This window comes from Peromyscus leucopus, chromosome 18, assembly GCF_004664715.2.
Source record: "Peromyscus leucopus breed LL Stock chromosome 18, UCI_PerLeu_2.1, whole genome shotgun sequence".
Lineage (NCBI taxonomy): Eukaryota > Metazoa > Chordata > Mammalia > Rodentia > Cricetidae > Peromyscus > Peromyscus leucopus.
Window position 1 is genome coordinate 35,501,085 of NC_051078.1, and position 24,980 is coordinate 35,526,064.

General features: G+C 44.8%; 1 protein-coding gene across 1 annotated transcript in view; it reads right to left on the minus strand.

Moving 5' to 3' along the window:
• Positions 1-24,980, minus strand: part of Fgd6 (FYVE, RhoGEF and PH domain containing 6) — a 128,344-nt gene that overhangs the window by 78,187 nt on the left and 25,177 nt on the right. The window contains 2 exon segments of the mRNA XM_028880248.2: positions 4,282-4,301; positions 5,339-5,483. Coding sequence (XP_028736081.1) covers positions 4,282-4,301; positions 5,339-5,483 — 165 coding nt within the window.

The window sequence follows — 24,980 nt, forward strand, 5'->3', positions numbered from 1 at the left end:
TAGGGCCACATGATGGCTACAGTTAAGCTTTTGAAGAACTGCAACTATTTCACAAAGTACTTCTTCTCCTTTGAAATCCTCCACATTCTCACTAATACTTCTGTTGTTGGTTTTGAGTTGCGGTCTAGTTACGGTATCCTGGCTGGTCTGGAACTCACTATGTAGACCGGGCTGACTTTGAACTCATGTCAATCCTCCTGTCTCTGCCTCCCCAAGTGCTGGAGTTATAGCCATGTGCCATGGAACCTGATTGAAAGTAACTATTTGTTCAAGGTCATCCAGCATAGCAGAGCTAAGTCTGAAATACAGTCTTCCCCAAACACAATAGTGTCTTGAATACAAAAAAACTGTTTCTTTACTCGGCAAAGACATGGGACATATTAATAAAAAGCTGACAGACTGGTAGCTGGGCAGGAAGTTAAGCAGGAAAGCCATACAGAATGCTGGGAAGGAGAAGGACGGAGTCGAGGAGTCAGCAAGATGAGAATGTCGTACTGAGAAAAGGTACCAAGCCACATGGCTAAACACAGATGAGAATTATGGGCTAATTTAAGTGAAGAGCTAGTTAGTAATAAGCCTGAGCAACTGGCCAAACTTTTATAAATGACATTAAGCCTCTGAGTGGTTATTTGGGAACTGGAGGGCAGGAGAGAACAGTCCAATCACATGCACTCACTCTGTGCAGACACCGTCCTCAACAGTGCTACCATCTTATCACAGCCCTTGAATAAGGGCACCGTCAACCCTAGAGTCTACTTCTTTTTATTTTTCAGAGAGAGAAACAAGGACTTGGGAGTAGGTTGATCAAAATCAGTGCTTGAGAGAGGTGGGAACCCAAACAATTTCACTCCAAAGATTGTGCTCTCCTAACCACTATGAAAGCAAACGACCTAAAGGCGTTCACTAGGCTGTGATTAGGCAGGTCAACAGCTATCTAGAAAGGCAGCGCTAACACAGTCTACTACTGCTGTTGATCCAGACGAAGAGACACAATGTACGTTCCTCAGAGCAGCTGAGAATTCTAAAGGAGAGACATTATTGACACTACTGGTACAAAGTGAAAACAAAGATGCTACAGGTCCACAATTAACTAAAGAGAAGTCCCATTAAAACAAAGAGTGGCAGGCCAGTGAGATGCCTGTGTAAAGGTACTTGCCACATAAACCTAAAGAGCTGATTCCCATCCCTGAACTCCACACAGGGTAGGAGAGAACTGACTTACATAAACTGTCCTTTGAGTTCTACAAATCTGTGATAGTACATGTGTGTGTGCACACACATAAATGATTTAAAAAGATAAAGATTTAGCAGGCATATGAAACTATGAAATAAAGACAAAAAGGAAAGGCAGGCAGAGACAGAGGGTGAAGCCTTAGGTTAAGGAGTATTTGTACACTGTGTGAAGATGTGCCCTTGTGATTGGTTTATTAAAAAGCTGAACAGCCAATAGCTAGGCAGGAGAGTTTAGGTGGGACTTCCAGGTAGAGAAGGGAACTCAGGGTTAGAATCTAGGCAAGCAAGAGACGCCAGCCAGACAATGATGGAGTGGGACATAGAGCATGGAGGAGAGGTAAAGAGTCACATGGAAGAACGTAGATGAATAGAAAGAGGTTAATTAGAGTTATAAGAGCTAGTTTGGAACAAGCCTAAGCTAAAGGCCAAGGTTTCATAATTAATAGTAAGTCTCCAAGTCATTATTTTGGGGTTGGCGGTCCCGAAATAGAATCCGACGAGAAAGACCTACTAAGCTTAGGAGCTTCCACTGAGCACAAAATGCAGGAGTGAGCCAGGCAGTGACGGAACGTGACGTTGGAACACACCAGAGCCTTCCCTAACACCATGCACCAGTCGGAGCTCCAGGGCCGGGTGGAGATGCCCGTGGCTCCCGCTTCAGTAGAGAGAGAAACTGGACGAGGTCCAAGGGAAAGGAACAGGAGAGAACAACAGTGTGAAGCAGGAAAAGCGAGAGGACAGCCCGATTTTAATGACGGCTCTCCCACAGTACTGCTTAAATGTTCTCTCTCAGGCTCTCCACAGGCTCTGGCTCTCTGCCGTCATTGAAATTCCGGTCAAATATCACTTTCTCAGAGGCTTCCATCCAAAGCAGCCACTGCACTTTCTAGCACATCACTGTTATGTTCCTTCACAGCCTGGAAACACTGGGCTTCTTCCTGTGTATGGGTTTGGGTCCCTCTTCCTCCCCCATTGGGATCAAGGGCCACGGTCACTGTTGGGATCTGACCAACACGGAAGCTACCTGGGACATGAGGGGCATCCTGACATACTGCAGGATCCGTATCAAGAAGCAGCAACACAGAAAATGGGCTTGCAGAGGAGAGCATGAAAGGTGTGAGTGAGGAGGCAGGAGGACAATTCTATTACGGTCAAGCAACCCCCTCCGACTGCTAAGTGTACCTGTAATAGCCACTCAGCTGTCGGGCGCTGCAGAGATCCCGCTGCCTAAATAAGTTCTAGTGATTACTTCCAATAACCTGATCTGATACTTAATCCTGTCAAATAGAGGGTAGGGTGTGAGGGGTGGGGTGAGGGGGTGCCTGTTTGTTTTTGAAACAAACAAAGAAACAAAAGCATAAATCTCTGGGGCATCCGATTGCTTTCGAGACAGTGCCTTACTCTATAGCCCATGCTCATCTGTAACTTACTTAATCTGGAACTTAAACTCTTACTGTTTAAGCCCCAGATAGCCTTGAACGCGTGCCAATCCTCTTGCCTCAGCCTCCCAACTGCTAGAATTACAAATGTGCTACCACACCGGGTTCAGAAATTAAGTCTCATCAGCGAACAACAGAATCACTGAGCTCGAACCCCATACTGGATAATATTCTAAATTTTTTCACACATGAGATCTTTTATAAATAATATTTTGATCTCATTTACAAAGTGGCATACTTTAAACCAAAAAGATCGAGTAATTGGCTTCAAGGTACCCAAACCATAGCTGGTAACCATTTTTTTTTATATTTACTTATTTTATTATTTTACGTGTTTATGTGGTTTTGCTTGCATGTATGTATGTGCACCACATGACAAGATCAGAAGAGGGTATCAGATCCTAGCTGGGGTTCCAGACAGTTGGGAGCCATCATGAGGGCACTGGGAATTGAGTCCAGGATCTCTGTAAGAGCAAGAAGGGCTCTGAACTACTGAGCCAACTTCCAGTCATGGAACTCAATGTTAGATAACCACGCCGTGCCATTCCTTAAAGGGTAAAAGCAAATCTAAACAGAGCAACAACATGCTAAGCAGGAAGCATGGATTCGTAAAATACGACAAGGCGACAAGGGTTTCCTCCTTGGCTTGCGATGATGTGAGGAGACTTTAAAATTCCATTCTGTAACACTCCCAATATGACATGGGGACATTGCTGCCATGCTAACTCTCTTCCTTTCATAATATCTTATTCAGATGTGATTTCAAATGAAACATGTAGATGTTTATAATAAACTAAAACAGTACAATGAATTTCCCTATCATAACCTTTATGAACATATGGACAATCTTCATGTCTCCCAAACACACACACACACACACACACACACACACACACACACACACACACACGTATGACTACATACACACATCACCCATCCTCATCGAATTTGTTTAAGGACATGATGACTATGTTAGTAACAGTCAGAGAGTTAACACACTCATTGTCACCTTGACAGGGTCTATAATAACACAGGAGACAAGCTTCAGGGCACAGCTATGAAGGATTATCCCTGTGCAGGCTGGTTCTGTGTCAACTTGACACAAGCTGGAGTCATCTGAGAGGAGGGATAAGATTAGCGAGTGGGCAAGCCTGTAGGACATTTTCTTAATTAGTGATTGATGGGGGAGGGACCTAGGCCACTGTGGGTGTTGTCATCCCTGGGCTGGTGGTCCTAGGTTCTATAAGAATGTAGGAAGAGCAAAGCCAGAGGAAGCCAGCCAGTAAGCAGCTCCCCGCCATGGCCTCTGCATCAGCTCCTGCCTCCAGCTTTGAGTTCCCGCCTTTGCTTCCCTCACTGACTGTGATTCAGGATGTGAAAACCAAATCAGCCCTTTCCTTCCCAGATTGCTTTTGGTCAGAGTGTTTCACTGCAGCAGGAGTAACTCTAAGTAAGCCGAACCCCATTGGGTTAACTGACATGGGAGGACCCACCTTGACTGTAGGCAGGTGGCACCGTGCCATGGCTGGAGTCCTGGACTAAACACAAGGGGAGAGCAAGCCGGACACTAGCATCAGACACTCTGTGTCGACATCCGGGACCCTTGAACTGTGAGCCAGAGTCCTCCTCCTTCCCTTAAGCTGGTTCCTTGTCAGGTAGTTTACTACGGCAGCACCGTGGGAAGCAACTTGTACAAAGAGCAACCTTTGTTCTGCCCTTGAAAAGACGTGATCAGGGCAGTGAGGTGGCTCAGTGGCAAAGGACGCTTGCTGCAAACCTGAGACCCTGAGTTCGAACCTGCAAGCCACGTGGTGGGGGAGGACTGACAAGCTGTACCCGACTTCCACATGTGTGCCACACACATAAGCATGCTCGCCAATGTGCTCCCACGCACACACAATAAACTTATTTTTAAAAATTTTAAAGATGTGATCAAGCCTCAAACACATATATTTCCCTTCTTTCAAGAAATTTAAGAACACCCCTGGGTGTGGTGGCTCATACCTATAATCTCAGCACTCCGAAGGCTGAGGCAGGAGGATTGCTATGATTCAATGCCAGACTAGGTTACACTGTCTCAAAAACAAAACAAAACAAAACAAAACAAAACAAAAAACCCCACAGTGTGCTAGAGAGAGGGCTCAGTGTTTAAGAGCACTGGCTGTTCCTCCAAAGAACCCAGGTTCAAATCCCAACTCACAACTGTCTGTCTGTAACTCAGGCTCCAGGGGATGTAAGACATACATGCAGACAAAACAACCATACACATAAAATGAAACAAAAAAAACCCAAACAAACATAAAAAACCCTACAACAAAGAAACTCGAGAATTAGTGGCAGGACAAGAATAATTAATCCCTAAGAGAGATTCATGATCCAGACACAACTATGTATGTTTATACATACATACATGCACAAGCCTGTGGACATTAGTAAAATAACTTCTCAAAAACCACTAAATAATCCTTAGGTGACACACAGTTGGATATACAGCAGTGTAGGTGCTACATTACAGCAGGAACAAGACTTACACTTGAAAAGCATTTCCAGACTAACTCACTAACGAGGGCTGTTGCTGTTTTCCTATCGGTGTGATAAATAGCATTCCCATGCACAGGGACAGCCAAGAAAAACAAAAGCAGAAATAATTAATTGTCAAAATATACCTGTTTATCTTCCAGCGGGTCTGGCTCTCCTTTACTGGACTCAGAGCTGACATCATCTTCATCAGAACTACTGATGACTTCCTCATCAGAGGGCAGGTCACCAAGACCAAGATGATCATCCTGCCCCTCCTGGGATGTTCCAGAACTGCAGCAATAGAGATACCCATTAGTTACCTTCAACAAAAAGGAGGGCTGGCCAAACCAAACCAGAACCACTACCTGATCCTAGTCATGTGACAGACTGCACCTGAGGGACTGGGGGGTGGGGGATGGAAAGAGCCAGGTAAGCCAGAGATGTCTTTTCCTTTCCCCGACTCTGTGTTTAAAAGTCAACATCTGACTGACAACCGGAAGTAACTGGAAAGAAGTTTCCCAGTAGCCTCCACTGTTTCCACACGCCCTTCCTTAGAAGACTGATTGCTGGTGCAAACCAAGAGGACTTCTAGGGAGTACACTAGATGTTGTGGGGAACTTTGGCCTTGATCTTTAAAAACAACAACAGAATGCCAACTCTGTGAAGTTTGGGAAGTGTACTGGCAGCAAGTGTCCAGTCAACAGCACAGGAGGGACCACCACCCTCGCTCTCACTGATGTGTGCCTGCAGTTCCAGAGGCAGGCAGGACAGGGGACCCGGAGGGCGTCAGGCTCCAGCCTCCTACAGGAACAGAAACCCGACGTTTAAACAAGCCTTCCCTCCAGGTGATTAATGACTCAGCCTGAAGTTGGAAAAGTACTTCCAGGCCATGTATCAGCTCTCCCTAGTCAGCCTGACCTCACCAAGGCTTTGCAGTGTGTACAGACAGATCTCATGTGGCAAACAGCCACTGTTTCAATCCATTCTGTAGGGGGAATTCCACAGTAGAGTTTCCCCAGGCAGATGATGGGAATCATTCCAGCATTGGGATGTACGTACTAAGAAACAAGATGCTTTTAAAACTGCCTAAGACCAGGCTGGGTATAACCCACCCGCCCCAACATCTGGGGCTCCAAGCAAAAGGATGGAGAAGTGGCCGCTGTGTTCAGGCACAGTGTGAAACTGTCTCAGCAAACGACAAACTGCTTTTCTGATGCTGGTCGGCCGGTAAGTCTACCACAGCCTCCCCAGCATCCACAGAGTAGAATGAATGGGTGAATCCACTAAAAGATCCAAAGAAAATCGTGAGGCAAAACACTCCAGCAGAAGAGAAATTTACATTCCATTCCTGCTGTGGCTCTTTTTCAGGTCCCAGGCAGGTCGGTCCCTCAACTGCCTGAGTTCCAAATGATAAGGATTTCTAATGTGAATCTTAAAAGCGAGGGATAAATTTTCTGCCAGGTCTTGATTACCCTGCAGAATAGCAGACTCGCCTTCGGAAACCACCCCTGCGGTTCAACTGTTCAAACCAGCTGGATCTAGGCACAATGCCAAAAGGAACACCTCCTACCACCAACCACTTGGCTTCCTGTTACTAAGTGGCCGGGGCCTCTTATCACTCAACTGGGTGGATGCACACCTTTATCATAGGTGGCCTGGACAAGCAAAAGACTCACATCCTGGGGTGTGGGAGGGGAGGCAGGGATTTTCCAGTCAGATCACTGACAGAATTAGCTTTTCCTAGGAGCAGGGCCGGGAGCCAATTCGGTCGGGTTATTAGTTTTTGATTTGCATTGGCAAGAATAATTAAAAACAAGCAAGATGTAGACCGGAGCGCCTATCCATGTAGAGGTAAACACACCTTCACCTTTTTGGCGGCTGGGGATTGGCCGTGCTGGGGACCAAAGAAGGCTGAACATTGCTCTGGACAAGGGCTCTCTCACGGAGCTACACAGCCAGCCCCACCTGTTTTCACCTTCGTCCCTTGCTCTTTTGACCCTCTAGCCTGGCCATCTCAGCACACATTCCTAAAGCATGCATAACTCTCAGCCCCTCCCCCGACCTGCGGCTGCAGGACCCAGGTAGAGCGGCCGAGACAGGAGCTCTGTTCCAGAAGGCTTTTCCCATGAGCCCATCTGTGGGTTTTCCTGGACATGGGGATTTCAGGGGGTTAGTAGTGGGGACCCGGGGCTTTGATTTGGGTTAGAGTTGAGAGGTGCTTCTCTGGCAACCATCTGAAAGGCTTATATTAAGACAGCTAGCTACTGTCATTGCTTTTAGTCAAGAGAGAATGTGATGGCGCACACCTGTAATCCCAGCTAGCCATCAGGAGGCTGAGACAAGAGGATCTGAGCTTGAGGCCAGTCTGGGCTCTAAAATCCAAACGGACAACAGCAGCCAAACCAGCCCCCAAATGAAGTGCAAAGGTCACTATGTCAGAGCAGGAAGGGAAGCTGTCAAGACCACAGGGCTGAGCATGGGGCCGGGCAGCAGGGTCAATCCCAACACCACCGACAGTGAAAACAAAACTGCATGAAGCCAAACACTGACGTCAAACAGTGGGATACTTGGGACTTCCAAAGATGGCTTGCTGACTAAAAAACCTTCCCAGGTCCTCTTTATCCCCTCATCACGGACTGATTGGTTTATTTGTCTCTCCTGGCCCCTAAACTACCTGGAGACAACAGCAACACAATCACTAGCTTTCCTCATCAACACGTAAGCACAAGACAATTGTGTTTTCAGCTGAATCCCAGCATGCTGCCTGACAAGTACTTTTCACCCTTTTTTGTTTGTTTGTTTGTTTTTCTTTTGTTTTTCAAGACAGGGTTTCTCTGTAGCCTTGGCTCTCCTGGAACTCGATCTGTAGACCAGGCTGGCCTTGAACTCAGAGATCTGCCCGCTGGGATTAAAGGTGTGCATGGCCACTGCCAGGCTACTTTTCACCATTTTCAATGGTCAAAGGATGAAGCTGGAGACCGACGTGGGGATTGAGAGGAAGGGATGGATGAGGGGGTAAACAACAACAAGACCTCATGGAAGACCTGAAGATTCAAAGACCTGGTTCCAGCAGAACCAGTTAGACCAGCCAGAAGGGACTGTCAAGAGCAAGAGAGCATGCATCCAGGAACTAACTACACTCGCTTGTTTATTTTTAGAACAGTTACTAAACTGTTTACCCACATAATTAACTGCAGCTTCCGAGTCAACCCAGATAAGGTCAGGCTCTGATAAGGACTGGGGCTCCTTACCGATGCCAATCCTGCAGTACAGAACCCTGCTAACCCTGCATTCCCTCGGAAAGGACCGCCTAACACCGCTTTGCAGGCTAACGGGACAGGCCAGCGTTTCCTCCACATCTTCCTGTCTGGTTCCTCCACATGGGACCGTGGAAGGAGGGTTCAGGGGGCTTCAACAGCAGAGCACACACTCAGCTCCACCCCCCTGAGCCGCCCACTCAGGGTCAGATTTGCTTCTGGAAGGAGACAAATTTCTAGAAAGTCAAGAGAAATCAGAGCCAGAAATCAATTCCTATTGATAGGCGCCATCCTTCAATCCCAACTGCCACGGTCTCCTAAATGCCATCATGTTTTTTTTTTGTTGTTGTTGTTTTTGTTTTTGTTTTTTTGTTTTTCGAGACAGGGTTTCTCTGTGTAGCTTTGCACCTTTCCTGGGACTCACTTGGTAGCCCAGGCTGGCCTCGAACTCACAGAGATCCGCCTGGCTCTGCCTCCCGAGTGCTGGGATTAAAGGCGTGCGCCACCACGGCCCGGCTGCCATCATGGTTTTTAAGTTAACTTTTTCCCATGCTAAAGTCTATGGGGGACAGAACATCCTCCGCAGGAAAATTACATCAAATTGTACCTAAAAACTTAACAGCAACAGTCCTCCGCTAGAAAATATTTCATTGGCTTCCTCTAGATCTTAGGAACATAAAACCTGCAGAGTTGAACCAGAGAGAACACCGTTCTACACCAGCACCGAATAAACACCTCAGCAAAGGAGGGGCGAACGCACAGAGGACACCCAGAAAAGCAAAGAGAGCAGCCTAGCCATGCGCCCTGGCCCAAGGGGAGGAGAACATGTGCGCATGCTCAGGATGCTGGTACAATCCTTGTCAACCACTCCCGAGCGGTGTCTGGGGGGCTGTGTGCTTCCTCTGGCTGCTTTCATATTTTCCACAGAACGAGCAGGAAAGCGGGATTAAGGGACTTGAAGGATGAACACTGGACGAGGAAACTTAATTGTTAATGATCTATCAGTTATTATGGAAAGCTAACCATAATTTCACCAGAAAGTGGTTACCAGCCCCAAAAAGTTTTTTCTTAAGTCCTCTTTGAAGTCCTGGAGTAAGTCTGGAATTTCCCCTACAACAAGCAGGGCGGTGCTCTTGATTGTTTTTATGAAAGCCTGGCCCAGCCTACAAAGTAGGCATGCTGGTCATTTCACCTGCCAGGAGACCTCTTAGGAGTCTCAGATCCCTGTCATATTTTTAGGTTTTTCCACCCAGAGGATAGATAGTATGTGCAAAGCCTGGGTGGCAACCTAAAAGCCAGGAGACAGCAGAGTGAGAGGAACGTTGTCTGATGTTCTGAACAAGTTCCATAGTCAACAATGGGGCTCCGCCGGGAGGTAAACGGGTCATCTGCAGGTCTTCCCTGCAACTCTTTTTTTCTCTCTCTGCCCCTCTTCCCCTTTCTTCTTCCCCCTTTTTTCCTTTTTCCTCTGGAGACAGAGCCTTCCTCTAGTCCCAGGCTGGCCTTGACTTTGGATTGTCCTGTCTCACCCTCCAGAGTGCCAGGAAACAGGTATACATCAACACACCCAGCAGCAAGCATCACTTGACTAGCAGAAAGTGATGATTTCATCAGCTGGGTATGCTGGCAAATGCCTACAACCCCAACAGCCGGGAGCTGAGGCAGAAGAACGGTGAGTTCCAGGACAACCCGGACAACCTAGGTTGTACCAGGAAAATGAATAAGGAGATGAAAGCAAAAAGTCTCACTATCATGATGTCAGATTAAAACAACCCTGTGCCCAGGCAAACAGTGCCTTAACCCTTTGAAGTTAAAACCTGATTAATACAGAACAAAAGTCCTTAAAAACTTCAAAGGATAGTAGGAATTACCCAGAAGAAAGAACAAAAAACAATGATAACATGAAACTTACAGGCTATACATGACTAGTGTTTGGTTTATAAACTTTAGAGATGCTGGCAATCAAGCCTTTCAAACCATCCAGGAGGGCCAGCGAGATGGCCCAGTGTGGGTCAAGGTAAAACTGCCGCCCCGGCCAAAGGGCTCCATTCAATCCTTGGAATGGACGAGGGGGAAGGAGGGGCTGGACTTCCTCAAGCTGGCCTCTGTCCTCCTCATGCAAAGGGGACCAGTGCTCCGTCCCCCAAACACATCCTTATCAATTTAAAGTAATAGCAAGTCAGTCCCGGGGCTTGAGAGAATGAATACCTTGCTTCCCTGAAATGTGAGCTAGAGAGTGTTTAAAACTCGCTCAGAGGGACTATTAGAAAAAGAAAATAGGCTTCAAGGATGGACTTGGCCAAACACATAGATTTCAGTTTCCAGCCCAATACTCACCCTTATAAATACCTCACCAGCCCTTCCCCAGGAATGCATTTCCTACTGAGTATAAACAAAACCAAATCTGAATCTGAACCTTGAAGCTGATACCTTAAAGACAGTCTTCACAAGTCAACTCTGAAAATGGCTTAAGGGGGAAAAAACCCACAAAAAACCAAATGGAATTCAAGTCTTTAAAGCAGTGATTCTCAACCTGTGGGTCTCAACCCTTGGGGGTCAAAACACCCTTCACAGGGGTCGCCTAAGACCATCAGAAAACACAGATATAGGCCAGCCTGGTCTACAGAGCGAGATCCAGGAAAGGCGCAAAGCTACACAAAGAAACCCTGCCTCGAAAAACCAAAAAGAAAAAAAGAAAAAAAAAAACACAGATATTTACATTATGATTCGTAAAAGTAGCAAGATTACAGTTATGAAGTAGCAACGAAATTAATTTTAGAGCAGGGGTCACCACAACATGAGGAACTGTAGTAGAGGGTCGCAGCGTTAGGAAGGTTGAGAACCACTGATTTAAAGTCTAGGAGCAACTACACATGGCTTATAGCCCTTTTATGTAATCAGGTTAAAGGTCATAAGGTTTATCTGAAAAGAAGTTGTTTTAAAAGGAGTTTCAGCAATGGCCATTAATAGAAGACTAAACTGAGCCCCTCTGTATGATCAACTGTTAAGCACCTTCCCGAAAAAAAGAGTTAGATCTACACACAATGAATGATACTGCTTGTTCTCTGGCAAGTACTGGTGGGTTATAAAACCAGGACACTGAGTGCTCCCAACTCTGTAGAGGGAAAATGAATATTCAAAAACTGTCTCGGAACTCTGCCGCTGAGAACTGAGGGTGTTCCTCAGTTGTACGGTCCTTGTCTAACATGTGAGGCCCCGGATTTGATCCTCAGTTACCTCACACATGCGAAGGTGTTTTTAAATCCATGGAAGAACACAGATGCACATGTACAGATATGGCTGGCTTATGTCCACAGGCTATCCCTGGAGAGACTCGGAACACACTGATGAATGACGTTTTGAAAAGCGAGCATTGAGGTGCATTCTGGTTTTAGTAGTGGTTGAACCCAGTGCTATGAGTGTGATAGGAAAACATTCTGCCACTGAGCAGTATTCTCTCCTCATTTTGTTACATTAAAAAAAAAAAAAAAAGCAGGGTGGTGGTGGTGGTGGTGGTGGCGGCGGCGGCGGACGCCTTTAATCCCAGCACTCAGGAGGCAGAGGCAGGTGGATCTCTGTGAGTGTGAGGCCAGCCTGATCTACAGAGTGAGTTCCAGGACAGACACCAAAGCTACACAGAGAAACCCTGTCTCAAACACACACACACACACACACACACACACACACACACACACACACACACACACTTCCTATTAAAAAAAAAAGCTGTTATCTATGTTCATTATTACTTTATCGAAGACCACCCACATGAAGTTACAGTGGTACACGCCTGTAAACCCACTCAGAAGACAGAGGCAGAAGGATGGTGAGGTTAAGGCCAGCCTGGGCTGTATAGCTCTAGCCTAGCTAGCATATAGAGTCAGGCCTTGTTTCAAAGCCAAAATAAACAAAGACTGACTACCATCAAAACAGCAATGAAGGGCATCTAGGTTGTTTCCAGGTTTTGGCTATTACAAACAATGCTGATATGAACATAGCTGAGCAAGTGCTCTTGTGGTATGATTGAGCATTCCTTGGGTATATGCCCAAGAGTGGTATAGCTGGATCTTGGGGGAGATTGATTCCCAATTTTCTAAAAAAGCCCCATATTGATTTCCAAAGTGGTTGTACAAGCTTGCATTCCCACCAGCAGTGGAGGAGAATTCCCCTAACTCCATATCCTCTCCAGCATAAGGTGTTTTCAGTGTTTTTGATCTTAGCCATTCTGACGGGCATAAAGTCGTATCTCAGAGTTGTTTTGATTTGCATTTCCCTGATGATTAGGAATGTTGAGCAATTCCTAAATGTCTTTCAGCCATTTGAATTTCCTCTGTTGAGAATTCTCTGTTTAGTTCTATAGCCCATTTCTTAATTGGACTGTTGGGCATTTTGATGTCTAATTTCTTGAGTTCCTTATATATTCTGGATATCAGTCCTCTGTCAGACTCAACTTCATAATGGGAAAACAAAACACCCAGGATAGCCAAAAGAATCCTGTACAATAAAAACAACCTCTGGAGGCATCACGATCCCTGACTTCAAGCTCTACTATAGAGCTACAGTAATAAAAACAGCTTGGTATTGGCATAAAAACCGACATGTGGACCAATGGAATCGAATTGAAAACCCTGACATTAATTTGCACACCTATGAACATATAATTTTTGACAAAGAAGCCAAAAGTGTACAATGGAAAAAAGAAAGCATCTTCAACAAATGGTGCTGACATAACTGGATATCAACATGTAGAAGGCTGCAAATAGATCCATAACTGTCACCGTGCACAAAACTTAAGTCCAAGTAGATCAAAGACCTCAACATAAATCCAGTTACTCTGAACCTGCTAGAAGAGAAAGAAGGAAGTAGTCTTGAACACATTGGCATAGGAGATCACTTCCTAAATATAACACCAACAGCACAGACAGTGAGAGAAACAATCAACCAATGGGACCTCTTGAAACTGAGAAGCTTATCTAGATGCCCTTCAACTGAAGAATGGATGAATAAAATGTGGTACATATACACAATGGAATACTACTCTGCAGAGAAAAACAATGACATCATGAGGTTTGCAGGCAAACGGATGGATCTAGAAAAAATCATCCCAAGTGTGGTAACCCAGACTCAGAAAGACAAACATGGTATGTACTCACTCATAGGAAGATGCTAGATGTGGAACAAGGATGACTGGACTGCTACTCACATAACTAGTGAGACTACCTGGAAAACGGAACCCCAAGAAAGACACAGAGAAATGGATGAGATCTACATGAACAGCTTGGACATGAGTGGGGGTAATGAAGGGCAAGGGTCAAGGGAAAGAGAGCTTGGGGGAACGGGAGATCCCAGCTGGATCAAGAACAGAGAGGGAGAACAAGGAATAGGAGACCATGGTAAATGAAGACCACATGAGAATAGGAAGAAGCAAAGTGCTGGAGAGGCCCACAGAAATCCATAAAGATAACCCCACAATAGACTGCTGGCAATGGTCAAGAGACAGCCCGAACTGACCTACTCTGGTGATGGGATGGCCAAACACCCTAATTGTCATGCCAGAAACCCCATCCAACGACTGAGGGATCTGGATGTAGAGATCCACAGCTAGGCCTGGGTGGAGCTCCGGGAGTCTAATTAGCGAGAAAGAAGAGGGTTTATATGTGCGAGAATTGTTGAAACCAAGGTTGGATAAAGCACAGGGACAAATAGCCAAACGAATGGAAACACGTGAACTATGAACCAATGGCTGAGGGGCCCCCAACTGGATCAGGCCCTCTGAATGGGTGAGACAGTTGATTGGCTTGATCTGTTTGGGAGGCATCTAGGCAGTGGGACCAGGTCCTGTGCTCATTGCATGAGTTGGCTGTTTGAAACCTGGAGCTTACGCAGGGATACTTGGCTTAGTCTGGGAGGAGGGGACTGGACCTGCCTGGACTGAGCCTACCAGGTTGATCTCAATCCTCGGGGGAGGCTTTGCCCTGGAGGAGGTGGGAATGGGGGGGTGGGCTAGGGGAAGAGGAGGGGTGCGGGAGGGGGAGAACAAGGAAATCCGTGGCTGATATGTAGAACTGAATTGTATTGTAAAATAAAATAAAATAAAATAAAAAAAACAGCAATGAAGTGGTCAGTGTGTCACGTATGAAAGGTAGTCAAGGCATGAATACATGTATACATGTGTTGTTCTTATACCTCACTTTCTATCCAGCCTCTGAGGCCTAGAAGTCAGCATATTTTCTGCATAATAACCTTTAAAACACAAATCTCTTTTAAGTCCTGTGGTGGTATAATTGCAGATTGTACCACCACCACCACAGTAAGAGTTCAAGGTCATCCTTGCACACAGGGATTTGGAAGTCCGCCTGTACTCAGAGATCCTCTTTCAAACAAAACAAAACAAACAAATACACAAAAAAACAAGCAGGGAAATCTTTTAACTCTCACAATTCAAGGACACATTGACTATGTCTTTCCTTTAATCTGGAGGAGGCTTGTTTGGCTTAAGTCCCTAGGCAATATACAAGCCATACATGCTACTAAGCAAGCACTGTACTACTCAGCTACATCATCAGCTCTCAAAAGCACAAGCTAGCCAGTTGATGGCTTTAAAAAACAAACAAACAAACAAACAAACAAACCAGAGGTCAGCTGACAGTAGACTTTGGCCCCCACAGTCTCCTGGGGCCAAAGAGTAACCATAAAATTTGTCAACTATGCCAAGGTGAACAACCTGTAATGGGGTGGTATGTGTCCCATGATGCTCCATCTAGCTTATCGGGGAGCTCCTTGGCCTGTAAGTAAAAATGAGTTCTCCTGGTTCCTGGTTCCTATAGCAGGTATAAAAAGAACTCAAGGCTGAGCACAGTCCAATAATCATTCTTGCTCCCTACCCTCAGGTCAGGTCTGTACTGTTTCTAGCCTAGAAGTGAAAAGAATTCTTAAAAAAAAAAAAAACACTATAACAAAACAAATACCAGCTAAAATAGCAACCAACCACAGATCAGCAAGTTTGCTGTTTACGAATTTGGAAGGCTTTGAGGGATGACCTTTAAAATAAAGCAATGCAGACTGTAGCCTTTTTGTTAATGCAAACAGAAAACTTTTCTGCTCATCTTAAAGCTACTGTCAATAAAACAGAGCAGGTCTCTAGTCCAGGTTATGACCATACCAAACACTGACCTACCTTCCTTCCTTCCTTCCTTCCTTCCTTCCTTCCTTCCTTCCTTCCTTCCTTCCTTCCTTCCTTCCTCCCTTTCTTCCTTCCTTCCTCTCTCTCTTCTCTCTCTCTCTTCTCTCTCTCTCTCTCTCTCTCTCTCTCTCTCTCTCTCACTTGCTTTCTTAAGATTTATTTACTTAAGTATACAGATGCTTTTGTCTGCATGTACATCTGCACCAGAAGAGGGCACTGGAATTCATTGGAATACAATCACAGATGGTTGTGAGCTGCCATGTGGGTGCTGGGAATTGAACCCAGGAACTCTGGAAAAGCAGCTAGTGCTCTTAACCGCAGAGCCATCTCTCCGGCCCCCTGATGTTTCTTTTACTGAAAAATACAAGCTTTTTCTTTTACCTCACCATGATAGGTATTTATTTAGTACTGGACCAAATAAAGGTCACTAGAAACACGAGGCTGAGAGGGCCACAGAAGAGCACTTGCTATTTGCAAACCCATGCGCACATACTTACACAGATACAGACATATCAAATTTTACAGCTATATCAAATAGTTCTTAAACCATATAAGGCAACTATGCCCTTTACTTCAGTAAAAATCAGTTGAGGGCCTATTATGTACCTATTACTCATCATTTTAGAGACTAAAAAAATAATTTATTGGAATTACTTATAATATTCAAACTATCAATTATATTATTCTTTCTCTTTATTTCCTACTGACTCTGGCCTTCCTAAACAGATGAAGAAAAAGGATTTAGGATAAGCACAGTAACAGGGACCATTCTCTAAATAAAGAAAGTAAAGTCTAGAAACATAATGTCGAGAGCCCTGATCTAGCATATGCAAGGCACTGGGGTCTATCCCTAGCAAAACCAAAGGAGGGGGGCGGGTAGAAAAAAACAAAGGACCAAGAAAGGGGAGGGAGGAGAAAGGAAGGCCATACTTCGGGTACTAACATGTTACAGGAGACACTGTGGCTTACAGAGCCAAAAAACAAAAAGACAGGTTCCCTGTGCAGGGTGATGTGGTCCAGGAGGTGTGAAAGCCCTGAATTTGAGAAGTGACTCCAGCCAGTCAAGGAGAAGCAAAAAGGCATCCAGGGCACAGGAGTGGGGTGGGGGTGGGGTGCGGATGACACAGACACACACACACACACACACACACACACACACACACACACACACACGCCCTCAGGTGGGCTGGAAATGACACAGAGAGTGACCTGGACAGAGAGGACATGGGGGACAATATGGGGTGGGCATTTCTGCAAGGTGCAGATGGCTTCAGCTAACACTGGCTGCCTGGCAGCCAAGCAGAACAGAACAGAACATAACAGACATCTTCCCCCTACATCCTCCACCCCCCCACCCCCACCACCCCGAGTGCTGGGAATCCAGATCTCACTCACACTGCACCTCTGCCAGGATCTAGCATCCAGGAAGGAGCCAGCCCAAGAGCCAGGCCAGGAGGTAAGACTGGTCCAAAACAAAAGCTCGCCCTGTGAGGAGCTTCTCTCACAGAGGAGTATGTGCCACACTGCTTCCTCTGATGTCATGTCATCCTAGTCCTAATTAATCCCAGTGGCCACCGAGGAGGTGGGGAGACTTCTGGAAAAACGTGACTATGAGCCACACTCTTGATTGAGACTTGGTACAAACCACTCTAGTAGCATGAAGACAAAAATTAAGGCCCAATTTCAGCCTTGATATCTGGGGCAGGCAAGTCAGGTGGGCCTGAGTGGCCAACGCCAAATTCTCCTCTAATTTTTGTGTTCCTAGAGAAGGTCCTCAGTCAACCCCCAACAACCATATTATCCACCAGTCTATGGAATTACTCAAATAAATCAATCATAATAGACTTCCTAGAGGATGCAGGGGTCCCTCCACCCTCTTGATATATAACGACTGCCTCCCACAGTTCCTGGGGTTCATGCTGCTCCCATGCATGACACCTGGTGTTCTCCAGCTGTGAATGTATGTTGACCTCAGCTGGTGTAGAGCTCTGTGTGTTCAGCCAGAGCCAGAGCCCTAGGCTAAGAACCCGTCACTCACTAACCAGTAGAGAAACTGCCATCTGCAAGGTTCAAAAGCAGGTGCACTGGTGTTTTATAAAAGAATTACCTTGAACAATCACATTGAGGGGTACCTGAAGTTGGCTTTGCATAGGCCGAACTGTATTGTATAAAGATACCTCAACAGGTTCTTGATAAAGTCAAGCAATATTCAAATTGAAGGCATTAAGGATAACATTAGAAAGATGTGGCATGTCCCATGTTACAGCATGTTAAATTACATCACACAGAGACCTCACATAATGAAGTATGAGGGAACTATAAGCAAACAGTAGCTAAACCCAAAGGACTCTGCTTTCACTCCCAGATCTTGTTTTATGCAGCCCTGCTTCCTAACAGAAGCTACAAGCAGAAGAAGAACTCCCCTTTAGGGAGAAGGACAGTGGGCTGCTTGGGGGCCTGGAAGGAGGCAATGTCAGGCAGGGTTCAATAGTTACTCATAGATAGATTTAATTCACTTCCTTACTCACAGATACCTATGAACAACTCAGTACCATTTCTCTTCCATATGTTCAAGATACAATACAGATAGATGTCTATTCCAGCCGGGCCGTGGTGGCACACACCTTGAATCCCAGCACTCCGGAGGCAGTGGCAGGTGGATCTCTGAGTTCAAGGTCAATCTCGTCTACAAATCCAGTTCCAGGACAGTCAGGGGCTACAAAGAGAAACCCTGTCTCGAAAAACAAAAACAAAAACTAACAAACATAGAGTCTACTCTAGAACAGCTATGGATCAATAACGCCAAAGATCCAAACAGAACCTTACCCTGGATACACGAGCCTATTTTCTCAAAACTGGGATATAATGGACATCAGGCTGATGTTTTCCTCCATTCTTTTATATTTATTCAGTGTTGAGGAATAGAACTAGGGCCTCCCCTATGTTGGGTAAGTGTTCTACCACTAATACAGCCCTTTTTCATCTACTGTTTTATTTCTTTGAAACAGAGTCCTGCCATGTAGCCTGGGCCTTTCTCATACTCATGATCCTCCTGTTCCTGGGTATAGGTGTTCTAGCAATGTGCTCCTTACTACACCTGACTTTCTCCACTCTCTTAATCCTACACATCAGTGTACCTTCCACCAGCTACACTGCTGACTAATTCTGTTTATTTTTAGAATCTTTGAGAACCACCCCCTCAAAAAAAAGCTTGACAGTTAGTTCTAGCAAACTATGATAACATCTTCTAAAACTAGAATCAGGGAAAAGGAGAAGGAAGTAAAAATAAACATGTACTTAAGAACGGAGATACACAGATCTCCTAAGAACAGGATTCCAAGAGTTTCTTTCTTTCTTTTTTTTTTTTCCAGAGCTGAGGACCGAACCCAGGGTCTTGCGCTTGCTGGTCAAGCACTCTACCACTGAGTTTCTTATAGCACCAAGCATGTCTAGGAGCAAAAAGAGAAGCTGTCCTCCACAGAGAAGGCAAACACTCGTCTCTGTCCAATCAGACTTGTATTTGAAGCCAGGCTCCACCTTCATTTGTCCGTAACTGGTTAGCTATTTAAGCTTTTTAATTAAGTGCTCCTTTCAACTATAAGACTGAAAGAATACCACCTGCTCTTAAGGTTAAATGAAATAACGCGAGCAATCTATTGAATGCAATAGACAAGAAATAAATACAACTGAAACGGATCTTCAGGGTCTAGCCAGATAAGCGCAGTTCTCACTCCTCATCAAGGAGACTTTTCTTTGCGACACTTGGGGACCATTACAGAAAAGCACAAGCAATAATAACAATGTGGAGTTGGGGAGCCTAGTCCCAAGTGATACCATGGAACTCCTACACCTGAGGCTCGGGGGGCTGTCCAGGAAGTGGGGGTGCCAAGACGCTAAGAGCAAAAGGCACCGGGAGTTTGCTTCCGCCTGTGTCTCCTAGGAAAGTCAGGGGCTACAACCAGGAAGTCTCACCATGTGACTACTGCCTAACCAGAGCAGAAGATGACAGGGAGGTGGTGGTAGCCCGTGAGGCCTGGACCACACAAAGAACTACCCGCAACGAAGGAACTTGGAGAGCAAAATAGTCTTCCCCAGGGAAGAGCACACCAACTGATTATCCAACACCAAAGGACCAGCTCCGGAAACACACATACGAGTGACGTTACAGACTACGCAGGCCATATTTACGCGTTTAGGAATGTACATATATGTGTATGTACGCACGAACAACAATTAATGGAAAAAAAAAGAGGCCATAAATTTGAAAGAGACCAAGGAGAGGCATATGGAAGGGTATGAAGAGGGGAATAAAAACAAACAAACAAAAAAACAAAGAGGGGCTGGAGAGATATACCATAGGCTAAGAACACTTGTTACTCTTTCAGAGGACCCAGGTTCAATTCCTAGCACTCACATGGTAGCTCACGAATGTCTATAACTTCAGTTCCAAGGGATCCAAGGTCGCACCTGACTTCCTCAGGGTCCAGCTATACACATGGTCCACAGGCATACAAGCAAGCAGAACAAACACATAAAATGAAATAATAACTCTAAAAAAATAAAATAAAATAATTAATTTTAAAAAAGGCAAAGCAAAACAACACACACAGCCTTGAGAAGAGAAAGGCATTAGGGTTTATCAAGTAGATAAAAGAGCCTAGATTTATTCTGATTCACTGTTAGTTAAGTCCAGAATTAGTACAAACTGGGTCTATTGCATGAATGAATTAGACTTAATCTTAATATCTGAGCAAAGATACAGTATATGCCATTTATTTTTATAATGCTACAAAGTTAAGGATTTTTTTTTTTTGATACAAGGTCTTAATAGCCCAGGCTAAGCTCAAATTTACAATCCCACCTCAGTCACCTGAATGCTGGTATGACAGACACATCATCACGCTTGACTTGCCAAGCACCCTCTCAAGGGGTGAAAAAAAAAATCAACCATTTGACGTGAGAAAATGCTATACAACATCAAAATTTTAATTTTGAAATGAAGTCTCTGAGGCTTCTTCCACCAAGTATGAAATCTGTATTTAGAAATCAAGCAAGGATACTTTGCTTCCTACTGCAGAATGAAACTTACATTATCAAAGGAATGTGCCCACAAATAAAGTTTTATTGGGACAGAGAATGTTCATATTTGTATGTCTTTGCATAGGTAGAGTTGGACAGCTGCAAGAGGAAAGTTGTTATCTGTCAAGTATAAAAATTTCCCACTGGCCTTTTAAGGGAAACGTTTGCTGGTCTGCAGTAACCATATCTGCTACGGACCAGAACTACTGGTGTCTGGGTCTCAGGCTGCATTTACTTAGTCTTTAACCTGTCTCTGCCTCAGCTTTCTCATTCATAAGAGGAAGAAAACAATGGGCCTACCTAACAGAACTCTACGAATGAATCTAAGCAAGTCTATATCTATATGAATCTAATCTATATGAATCAAAGCAAGTCATTCACAAACAATGCTCTGTACAGACAGCTAGTCTGCCTGTCCTTTGATCCTCTCCCACATAGCATTATCTGTAACACTAAAGGGAAAAAAATGATTGCTACAGACACTTAAAATCTAGAACTGTACAGACAATTACTTCAGAAGCACCTCTGCATTATCGGCCATGTGAAACTGCTCACCACCAGTCGAACCATCTGAACAGAATCCCTTCCCACACTGAAGCCATGTGAGCTTTGCAGCACATCTCCTAGGGCCTGGTGTTTAACTGGAATGCTTCTGGGTACCTTACCCCTCAGACAGCAAAATCCCCAAGCTCTGAATTATACTGTCTCTAATTTCTAAAACAATTTTAGTCACCAACCTAAAACACGGGTTCATTGAGAGGTGTCCCACTACGTCCTGAGCACATTCTTTATCTCTCTGTGTGTAGTAATTAATCACTTGAGGAAAGATTAAAGCAGAAATGGGCCTGTGACTGACACTGAAAACCACCGTGAGGAAGACAACAAAGTTGCTGATTTCTTTCCTTACATGAACATTTTACAAACCGCCTTTGTTCTTTCTAAAAACAGAGAAGGCAAGAAATCCTGAGTGGTGGACGCACCCAGCGCCCCCCTCTCTGCCTCTTGGCCTCCCTGTTTACAAGCAGCCAGGGGGTCAGACTTTGAGCTAGACCGGGACCTAGGAAGAGGAAGATGGGGTTCTGATCCCCAGCAAACTGCAAAGTCAGCCTGTCTTTCCGTCCCTGTTCCTCAAACAATAGACTCCCAGGGACAGACTGACTCCTCCTCAACTTTCCATTTACGATAAAACTTTCCACATTGAAGAGAAAAACAAACCAACAGCCAAAACAAGAACAATTAAAAAAAAAAAAAGAGTCTTCCCCCAGTGAGAGGGGAGTACAGAGAATACTTACCTTTTATTTTATGTATTTAAAATGTTGCATATAATTTTCATAATTAAACTAACATATAAGTAATTTAAAATCCTCATTCTTCCTGCCCAAGTTTACTAATCTCAATTATTTTAAGCATTTCTCATTAACAACATTTTCTTTTTTAATATTTGGGAAGAAAAAAAAAACCAAGGCAGGGTGGGTTGGAGGCAGGGACCTCCATGTGGTCTTCCTCACAGATGAAAACATCAAACCTACCAGACCTGTTGCTCTGAACACCACAGGAATAGTTTCCAGCACACTGACAGCAAGCAGGCCCTAAAGGGACTCTTCTAGTACCCTAGATCTCTTCTTTCATCTCAGCCCAAGGGGAACACTCAATTCTTTGTGTCTTGCAAGGTAAACAGAAGGAAGAAGAAATGTTTCCAGTTGAGCATCAGATGATTTGGTAAAGTAGAAACATGGACCAACTCCTTCCAGTTCCATGCATAAACAGATTTGACTGACAGAGTCCACCCAGTGGGCTTCAGCAGAGCGGCTGACAGAAACCCTCCCTGGGACGAGTGCAGTGGACACAGAGAGCACGTTCACTTGGAAAGGACCGAAGGGCCCAAAAACACGTTACGCTTTTCCACAGTGCGAGGCTCAGTAAGAATTAAGCGTGTTTGGAATTGCTAGCCTTTTGGGTTATTTGCTTCCGGACAGGTCTTGCTGTAACACAGACTGGCAATGAGTTCCTGACTCTCCGGCATGTGCTACAACACTCTCCTGGCTTAGAGTTCCTGTCAGTCGTCAACCTAACACAGTGACAGACCAAAAAAGAGCTCAAGATCTCCTTTAAATTATTACTGTGTGAAAGAATGAACAGTTAACCAATACTAACCACAACTAAAAGCATACCAAAACTAACTCTAGCATCAGGAACGCTCTCAAACTCAGCTACAGTTTATACACCTGCTTATTTTTGTAAGATTTAAATTCTGTCCTACTAAAAGACTTTATGTATGTTAATGAGCTCAAATCCTTTCCTTTCAGCCACAGAAAACATTTGCTCTTTTGATTTTTCACTTACGTTCTTCGCTGTAAACGTTAGGGTCGATATCCTCTCCGGGCTGCGTGGTGGAGAGGGGCGTCTTCTTATGCACCCCGGGCTCTCCTGGGACCCCTGCTCCTCTCGCCTGCACCTCCGGGGTGCTGAGGGCACACCAGGCTCTGCTTTGGACCTCACTCCTTTTCATCGTTTTTTTTTTTGGAAACGGGGTCTTACTCGGTAGCGTAGGCTGGCTGAGAACTTAATATGCAGCCCAAGAACTAGAAAGAACGCTGAAGACATGGAGAGGACAAGACATTGCAAGGGTCCTTTTCATTGTTAACTTGACAAAATCCACAATCACCCAGGGGGCCGGAGTCATCAAAAGGGATGTCTACATCAGGCTGCCTATGGCTCATCTGTGGGGGACGATCTTGATTGCCTTAAGTGATGTGGGAGGGCCCAGCCTAAAAGTGGGCAGGACCATTCCCTGGGTTTGGTTCCCTGACTGTAAAAAAAAGACAAAGTGAGCTGAGCATGAGCAGGTATGAACCATTCATGGCTCTTTGCTCCTGCTTACATGTGTATTACATATATGTACTATGTATGTATATGTGTATATATAACACATACATATATGTATATAAATGTATGTATATGTGCATGTTCACACACATATACATTATTCATATATTTATATATATACATTATATATATATATATATATATATATATATATATTCCCACCCACAAAGCGCTCACTGGACATCTTGGTAAACTTGTGCTAATTCCAAGACTATATGCAGACTGTCTAGATTTTTTTCCACTCCTATTCTTAGCACATTTAAGACACACAGACAGTTCTTTTATTTAAAAAGGATTTCTCCAATCTTCTGGGTTTTTTTCTAACTTTGGATTTTTTAGTTATACAATTATCTTTGCACTTTCTGAGTAGTACATGAGATCCACAGGTCTGTCCTGGTTAGCTGTCTGTCAGCGTGACAGGAGCTAGAATCATCTGAGAAGAGGAACCTCAGCTGAGAAAATGCCTCCATTAGATCGCCCTTTGGACAAGTCTTGGGCATCCTCTTGATCAGTGACTGATCTGGAGGGCTCGTCTCACCGGGGACGGGTCCATGCCGGACACGTGGTCCCGAGTTACATCAGAAGACATACTAAGCTGGCCCCGGGAGCCAGCAGCAGGAAGCACTCCTCCATGGCTCCTGCCTTGAGTTCCTGGCCTGATTCCCTCCGTGACGGACTAGGAACTGAGTTATAATATAAGTAGGCCCTTTTTTCCTCCATCCATTGCTTTTGGTTATGATGCTTTATCACAGCCACAGAAAAGTGAGAAATGCAAGGTCTGCATAAGACGGTTAGGAACTGCTCTGCGGGTATGTGGGGCTCAGACCAAAATTCCTGCTTTCTGGAGTTCTGAGAAGAGACATAGTGGGGTTGCATGGACACAGAAACTTTTAGCTACTCCACAATACAGCCAGACGTTCCCAAAGAACTAGTAACGACGGACACACGAACGACCTTTTAGCCCCATTTCTCTTCTCCAAGGGAATACTCTTTTAGTCAACAGCAGTAGCTCTCCCAATCGATGGAACTGCCTTCCAAAATTAACAGGTGTTTCCTGTGCACTCTGGAAGCCTGCTCGGTGGAACACTAGTTTACTCAAAACGCAGCTAGATTCTGACCTCATATAAATAAAAGTAGTATTTAACCTGACTACTGTTTGTACAGATGTAGTCGTCTAATGTGCACCAGTATCAGCGAGGGCCAATGGTACAAAGGTGCTTGTGACCTCTCACAATGTCGATTCTCGTGTATTTGTGGGTAGAGAGGGAGATAATGAAGTATTACAAAAGAAGGAAAAGTTAGTTCTATGTAACCGATAAACACCCAGGAACAGGGTACTCTGCACTGCTTGATATATAGTAAAAATAGAGTAAACACTGTTAT